The following is an 8,553-nucleotide window of genomic DNA, read 5'->3' on the forward strand; positions in this document are numbered from 1 at the left end:
GCCGATGTGGGATCGGCTTAAGTTTCCAGATAAGCGAATGAAATTTGAGAGATGGGACAAAGTGTGTGATTCCGGGACACTCTAAAAGTTGAATGTCCTCTGCTGTAATGGGGTCCTTGGTAGCTCATCATCACCCACATAGAATTTGTACAATCTGAGATAACTACTCTTCAAATTCTTCATAAAAAGGCTAAATCTATGGGAATGGCTCTACAATATGAGTGATCTGCCTAACACCTTGATTAGAAACACCACAAAAGTGGCTTTATTTAAAGAAATAAGTAAGACAGGGGTAGTTCTTTTTTTTATCTGGATAATTATCTCGCAACACAAAATTTTGCTAGAAAATCAATCCTGGAAATATTTCTATGGAAAAAAATGATAATAGTATAAAAATCAGGTTTAAAATAGGATTTTGAAAACACCAATAATGCATTTTTCGTATGAGCTTGGTAACTGTAAACTGTGATGACCCATGTCCTTTTTGCAGTGGGAAACATAACAATGGTTCCCAGTGGTTTCGGGACATGAAATCATTTTAAACTGATCTGCTTCTTTTCAAAAAATTCCAGGAAATCTTCGGTAAAAAAAAAATCTATATAGACTAAACCAAAAATGGCAATGCTACAAAGAGCCACCAAAGTTTAAAGACTAGTGTGCAAGCACACCTCTAACAATTAACAGACCCATCACCCCGTTGAGTACTGAACTATTGTGCAAGGTGTCAATACCTCTGAGCATTTAACCTGTCAACTATGATTACACCACAAATCAAAAGAAGAGAACTGATGAGCCATGTAATTACTGCTATTAAGCTTTTCTTTCTTTTTTTCCCATGTGTGGCTCTCTAGCTATGTCATAGATGGATGATTGTGAAACAAGCTCTCACCAGCACACATCACCACAACATCACCAGGTTCTCTTTTATTCCCCCAACATCTCTTGGTATTATCTCAGTCTGTCACTAGAGGGCATGAGCACAATTAGGGGCAAAAGAATAACCTTCAGTAGAGGAGACTGGGGTGTGAAGGGCTGATCAGTTTCAGGTATCTCTTGCTGAGTGAGAGAGTGAGTGAGTGAGTGAGAGAGTGAGTGAGTGAGTGAGAGAGTGAGTGAGTGAGTGAGTGAGTGAGTGAGTGAGTATATCATGCTATTGTCAGATAACTGCAAGTTGTGTAAATCTTGTGCGAGATTTGTTCAATACATAACATACTGTAACTTCCTTTATTTGATGGGAGACTGCTCTGTAACATACACCTGCACATCTGAGTCAGAACATGAACCAGATGTTGACATGTTGATTCATAGAGGATATTCCTAAATAGAGCAGCATGAGTATTTTTCACTGAAAAATACAGGAGTACGTGTGTTCGGAGGCTGAAATCAGTGCTATTTTGGGGATGTGAGCGACTTCTGCTTCAATCTCCAAGTTAGCTCATTGAACCAGTATTCAGGGCATGCAGAGCACATCCACCTCATTCATGGATTTCTGGTCACAGCCGGCTAATTATCATGGGTGACATTAAACATCTCCCCTACTCATCCTCTACACTCATAGTTTCCAAAAATGTCCATGGACCTCCAAGATCAGCGAGTTATACAACAGGGTTACTTAGGTTTCCCTTTAACTGACACATCACATCATCAGGAACAGAATGATACACAATCCAGTTTTGACTATTCACAACGCTCTCCTTCCACTGACACTGCAGCAACGATCTGAGCATGCAACACCACAGGAGCTTCTTATAAGGACACATCAGTTGGATCAAATTTGGCTCCATAATGTTCAAAGTTTGGGAACACGTGCGACACACCACTGGCCAGCGCCGAGGATAAACAAAGGCTTTCAAAATATTTAGATGTGACCTCACACCTCGCGGGCACACAGCAACTTGGCATGCTAAGTGCACCATCCATTTGCTTATCAGCAGCACAAACATAGCGCACAGCACAATGATGATGACCACATGAACAGCGGTGTCAGAGTGAAGGTAAAACAGCAGCGTTTGCACAGTGAGGAAGGTGTTGCTATTCGGGACAACATATGATGCGTAAATCACAAGAATGCTAGACTAATGATGTGTCTTAGAAGCTGTAGAAACTGACGCGGGCCTACGGAGCAAACCAGTCATTAGTCTCATAATAATAAAGCTTGATAGCACAATCTCTATTATCCCGGTTGGCTCGATGTCATAAAGGAAAGGTGCGTAAAGCTGTCACACATGCCATCACAGAAAGAGAGAGCAAACCAAAAGGCATCATAGGCCTGCGGCGGTTGAAAGGTCATAAGCAGAGCAATATCAAAACATTCACTATGCTCTGGTTCAGATGCCCAAAGTTGGACATGTCTTACCTGGTCCCGCGGAATGCAGGGCAGCGAAGTCCTGCGGTGGGACTTGCTGTTGCTCTGACAATGAGCCATCATTTCCGAGGCCGCTATGGAGCTGGACCTCCGTCTCCTTTTGAAGACAGGGATGTCCTCCTCCTTCGCCCCGGTCACAGAGCCACAGCACCCCGTCCCGCTGGTCCCTGAGGCCGGCAGGAGCCGGTCAGCATACCTCGCAAGCAAAACCCCCAGCAGCCCCAGCAGGTAGGCCAGGTAGGGTCTCCAGCTGGCCCGGACGCTGCTCAGAGAGACGAGGGAGACGGCCCTGATGACGCTAATGAAGATGAGGATCGACACTCCCTGACCCACCCGGACGACCAGCAGAGCCCCGCTGCCCAGGCAGCCGAGGACTACCAGGGTTGCGGGGAGGGACAGCAGCTGCTCCTCTGCGCCGCGCAGGAGGGACTGCGCCGCGGCTTCGCCCAAGTGGCACACCGCTAACAAAAAAAACGCGGTACGGATGAGCACCCCGCAGCGAATCAGATACAGCCCGACCCAGAAGAAGGCACATACGAGCGTAAAAACTGGGGAGACGCAGTAACACGCAGTCAGAAGCAGCTCCACTGCACAGCCCGCCGCGAAATGAAGACGAGAGTCAGAGCTGCTTCTATGTCCGTTGCTGCTGCTGCTGCTGCTGCTGCTGCTGCCTGCATCCCAGTCGACCAATCTGAGCAGCAGAGCGAGAATAACGGAGACGGAGGCAACGCAGACCGCAGACGACACTCCTCGGCAAGTCCATGTCACGGCGAGTCTCAGCCACGACTGGCTCCCTGCGTCCTGGTGCAACGGGGTGACACATGTCTTCACGTAGCCGTTGCGCTCCAACGCTGCCCGGGGATATTTTTCATGAGCGCTTCTTGATGAACCTCTGTCGCTGTCTGCCTCCAAGGCCATGGCTATCAGTCAAGTGGAATACTGCCCTGACCGTCCGGGAAAAAATGATAGATTTAGTCTCTGTGTGAGTGTCTCAGTCTAGTCTACATATTCCACCTATGATTCCCATGATAATGCGTGTTGTCTGTGCGCAGCTGACACCAAAATACTGGTCAGTGATGCTTGCCTCCCAAAACAAAAGTTCAAGACGTATGCATATAATTTAAAAATTGCCAAATTATGTGGTTAAGAACTTTTTTTTTAGTTTTGCTGTTCAGAACTTCCCCATTACATTTGGTCTACTATTGAGTTGCCCCTGGTAGTCAACCAGTGAACCAAAAAAGCAACCCCTAGCGTTTCACACATCTAGGCCACTGCCTCCACTCCTCCACATAGTCTCTCTCTCACCCTCCCTCGCTTTCTCTCCCCTCCCACTATAGACACTATCCCTTTTTTTGTGCCGCTCCGGTGATTCCTCCGTCACGTTTTAGCTCTTCTCAGTGTTTCTGTTCAGTCTGCCCTGGATGTGACTCAGTTCGCTGTGGATGTCTGCCATGTTTACACGAAGATTTCCTGGCTTGTTCTGGAAGATGGAGCAGCACATTATAAGAATGAACTGTAGTAATCCTCTAATACATTTTGGAGATACACTACACATATGACAGGGGGATCTAAAAGGGATCTCATCCTGGTCCCACACGACTTTAAACAATATCATTCATCAGTCTAAGGTCACTCAGAACTCACATGTCCACCACACCTTACTATAGAGGGAACCTGTGTGAATTTCCAATTTACATAACATCCTCAATGCCAGGTGAAGTTACTTTTTCACCTCCAAAAAACAGACACAGCATTAAAAAAAAGAAGAAAAAAAAAGAAAAGTGCAGTCCAACATACAACAAGCAGAATTTAGCTCTGGCAATAATCATGTTGCTACCCATATTTTTTTTTTCCTGGATTAAAATCCTAAATCACATCATCCTCTGCCTCCTGTGTGGCCTAGGACAAGTTAGCAGCCTTCACCTGTTTGCCCTACTTTTTATGAGAGGATTTTAAAGGATGCGATGCAGTCACATAAAGCTATTTCAAGTCTGATTCAACTATATGAATTTGTTCTCTGAAAAGAAAGGCATCACAGATGCTCTATTATGTCTGAAACATCTGCCAAAACATCTGTCTGATAGATCAGGTACTATTTGTTTTGCGTACGCATCAAAAATTTATGAGGTGTCTTCTTTCACCCATTAGTAGTTTGAGTTATGATGTAACGTAGGAACAGTGTTTTATTACAGTGGTGTTATACAACATGGGTCAGTGCAATCAGTCAAATGCAATCAGGGCATAAATCTCATGTTTCAGTCATCCCATCACAGTGGACAGTGGGCGTTTGCCAGTATGAGTTGTTCTTTTTTACTGAAGCTCTGTTGAAACCTTTGGATGTCAGTGGGGCTGAGGGGGAAGTTAAATGCAGAAAAGGCTAAACAGTCTTTGCTTTATTTTATTTATTTACACATTTATTTAGCCCTTGCTGAATATTTACAAGTCAGTCGGCAAGTGTGCAACCATTTTAAAGACACAAAAAAAATCACTGAATTGTGATCTGGTCCAATATATGGCAACCCACAGGTGCACTAAAGGAACAGACTGAGTCTGGGCTGGCTCCAGCAGGGTTCAGCTCTGTCTTTGCTGTACATCAGCAATAACACCCAATAAATCACGTTTTTGGCAAAGGTAGCCATGATAATAACATTCTTTGCCCTTTGCCCTCAGAGATGTTGTCCAGACACACTCCTCTAGTTGTACGGAGGAAGTGTTGTAACAGTGTCATCTATCATTGTGAAGTGCGTGAAGAGAACTGGATGTGTGTGTGTGTGTGTGTGTGTGTGTGTGTGTGTGTGTGTGTGTGTGTGTGTGTGTGTGTGTGTGTGTGTGTGTTTGTCATTGTTGGCTTTCATCAGGTTATCTGTGGCTGCTTACAGAACCACACGAACACTGTACTTCCTGTAAGTATACATTAAGCCTGTCGTTCTATGTAAACAATCCGCTTCATGTTCTGACCTGTCACAGTGGATGACAGGACTTCATCACCAAATGTTCCTGTAAGCTTGTGTAATGTCTACGGTATATAACAGGTCATAATGTGTGCTGTAGCTGTACAGTCAAGTATTCATCTACACATTCTTATGAATAAATGTGTATTTGGATTCTTTGCATTGCTGCTAACACAGTAGCCATGCAACCAATATAAAGTTACAGAGAACTTAAGTTAATTTTTTCATGTAGCCTATCATGTGTTACATGCTAAACATGTGTCAAACTAGAATTACCACCTCACCGGTTGTATGCCTCCACAAACCAGTCAGGTTGAAGGTCACAATCTCCCCTGCTGTTCCTGAGTTACAGTGTTTAACAATGTGCCAGAAGCGTTTCTGCAGAACATTATGATGTCACAGTGAAGTTGACCTGGGACCGTCTGTATACAAAACGTCATCACTTCATTATTTTATCCTATTAGACATTTGTGGTCAATATTGGAAGTTCTTTTTTGTTCATTGTTATTTTCAGTATTCTACATTTGTTCAAATCTCCATTCAAAAAAGGTAAACAAGCCTTAACAGCTGTTATATCACTTATAACATGTTGTAGAATTTCAATAAATTGTTAAAAAATCTAATTTCTTTGGATGGCTCATTAGATGACTATTTTTTCTAAATAACAGCCTTTCTTAACTTCTTTAAAGCCCCCACTCTTTTTATAAAAACACAATTTTCTTTCTTTACTTTCCTCTTTACCTTTATAAATGATGTTCTCTTTTTCTTCAGTTATGGTCAAAAATGTGTTTTGTGAAGTCACAGTGACCTTGACCCTTGACCTTTAACCACCAAATTGGTTCTTCCTTGAGACCAAGTGAAGGTCTGTGCAAAATTTGAAGAAATTCCCTCAAGGCGTTCCTGAGATATCACATTCACAAGAATGGGATGTACTCTTCTTGAGCTCACTGGCAGTTTCATAAATTTTTTGCAATCAAATGTGACTAGGGTTGAATAACTAACTAACCCCGCCCATCATTATCGAACCACACTTGACCGTTAGAAAGTGGGCAGCTCGCTACAAGAGCTATATCATCGTAGCAGGTGTGTGTTTGCACAAAACTTAGGTTTACATTTCCAAGCAATGTGATTGAGGTCTAATTTATTATACTCCCATCCTTCTCCTCCAGATCTAACAATGTAGGTGGAGGTGGATGGTCCTCTACAGCTCTGGATGAGCCTGTATTCACTAAAACCACGCCCAGTTCTGTGCAAACAATGAAATCACATCTGAAGGATTTAATTTTAAATTCATCCTTTTGCATCAGGATGTGTTTATGTTTCCTGGGAAAAATCTGTAGCCTGAAAGAAATGATGCATTATAAATTAGAGGCACCAGTGTTGGTTTGGACTAAAGAGAGGAAGAAGATGTGAGCAGTTAAAGAGCAAATTGACAGTTACTGAAAATCATTTCCATTTCTCACCTTGCTGCAGTAATGTAGAAGTGTACTCCAGGGTGTGTCGGTACACCATGACATCATTGATGGGTATGGTTACAGGTTCAACAAAGCACACTTTTCCATCCAACCAGGTGTGCAACAGATCTGAAACTTTCAACAACAGAGGGTGGTGAAACATGACTTCTCTGCCTGCTGTTCAGTTCACTTAGTCTTTAACCGCACCTGAAACATTCTCTATGAGAATCTCAGGGATTAAAGTTAAAGTGCTCACCCCATAGACTTACACACACAGCAAGAACAAGAGCAAGCAGTACGTGTTCCTCATCTGCATCAACACTGCATTATTTAGTATTTGAGTTGCAGTATCAAAATTAGTTCAGTAATGATCGTAATTTTCACATTATTAACCATGACATAGTAAATGGTGTTCCAGATATAGATCCCAACCCCAAAAATTAGAGCACCAAATATTTTCTAGACACATGGCTCCCATTACTCGTAACAGTGTACAGACAACTAGCAGTATTAAACAGCCAAAATTTTCAAAACACTTTAAAATTTCCAATTACACATTGAATGATGACAGTTTTTTTTACTTTGTTAGAGCTGACTGATTAACTTTGCCATGGTTAACTTGGACCTCACAGAGAGGAGCAAGAGATGCAGCACATTTTAAGAACTTAAAAATACCATCTACACCACAAAGAAGACATCTCTTCTCTCCTCTCCTCTTCTCTTCTCTTCTCTCCTCTCCTCTTCTCTTCTCTCCTCTTCTCTGGTCAGGTTTTAAGTTTAAATAGCTGTAATTGTGAGGAATAGAAAAAAATGTAGAAAAGTACAAAACACGTCAGTTCAAGGAATCGTGTAACTGCTGTTAATGAGGCAGGAATTTCCAACTGTCTCTCGTACTTACACCCACTCACACATCCAAACAAACACATGCACAACGCATTGTTACGCATTTCACTGACACATTAATATGTTTTATGTTGTGGCTGTGAAAATATAAACCAAAACTGAGCATGTGACTGCTTTTGGTTTATCGCCAAGTTATACAAATGTGTACAGTTTACAGCGTTGTGCTACTGTTAAGTGTTCTTGAATAAACTTCTGCTTTTTAGACATCACAGGATGTGCTTCTGTTGTCATAACCTTTTTGGATAATGGCACATAAAGCTATCCGTCATGTTCTGACACACAGAGAGACGTCATTGGCTGGTTGTTTAGCTGCCAGAGACAACAGGCCGCCTGTGCTTGCGCCTGTTAAAGGAGAACACAGGTTATGCTATGCTGTACATGTGTGTGCCACAGTGTGTGTACATGTGCAAATGTGAGGAGAGAGGAGGGACTATGTCTCTCAGGGCTATGCAGCGGCGAAATGACTGTTCTCTCTCACGTCTTCCCTCTTGCCTCTCCGTGTTTTGCTAAACACCAGAAATGTTATTTGAAGGTGCTGCTCTGACCCTTTTCCTGCTCCGAGGGGGAAACTCTTTACATGCGCCCGTGGCACTCTACAGTTTTGGGTGCAGTGGCACACTCCAACAGTGACTGAGCAGAGCCTGTACTCCAAGGACACACGACTCACTGCTCTAAACAATGCACACCAAATTAGTGATTGCCTGCGGATGTCACAGAAAAAGCTGATCATACAAGCGGTTCAGAAAAAAGCAGTTCTTACACAAGGCCCTTGACACATGGGAGTACAGTTTTTAATGATTTATGTGGAGCCGGGGCAATAAAAACGCGTGGATGTAGAAGCAAAACATACATCTTTGGGGACTATATATCAAATATCTCT

At 42.9% G+C, this 8,553-nt stretch overlaps 1 protein-coding gene across 1 annotated transcript in view; it reads right to left on the bottom strand.

Annotated features, from left to right (window-relative positions):
* LOC111224062 (cGMP-inhibited 3',5'-cyclic phosphodiesterase A-like) overlaps positions 1 to 3,283 on the bottom strand; it is a 65,254-nt gene extending 61,971 nt beyond the window's left edge. The window contains exon 1 of the mRNA XM_022748441.1: positions 2,357 to 3,283. Within this exon, the coding sequence (XP_022604162.1) occupies positions 2,357 to 3,283 (927 nt within the window). The remainder of the gene's footprint in view (positions 1 to 2,356) is intronic.
* Between the last annotated feature and the right edge of the window lie 5,270 nt (positions 3,284 to 8,553).

Source organism: Seriola dumerili, unplaced genomic scaffold, assembly GCF_002260705.1.
Source record: "Seriola dumerili isolate Sdu_G_001 unplaced genomic scaffold, Sdu_1.0 BDQW01000122.1, whole genome shotgun sequence".
NCBI lineage: Eukaryota > Metazoa > Chordata > Actinopteri > Carangiformes > Carangidae > Seriola > Seriola dumerili.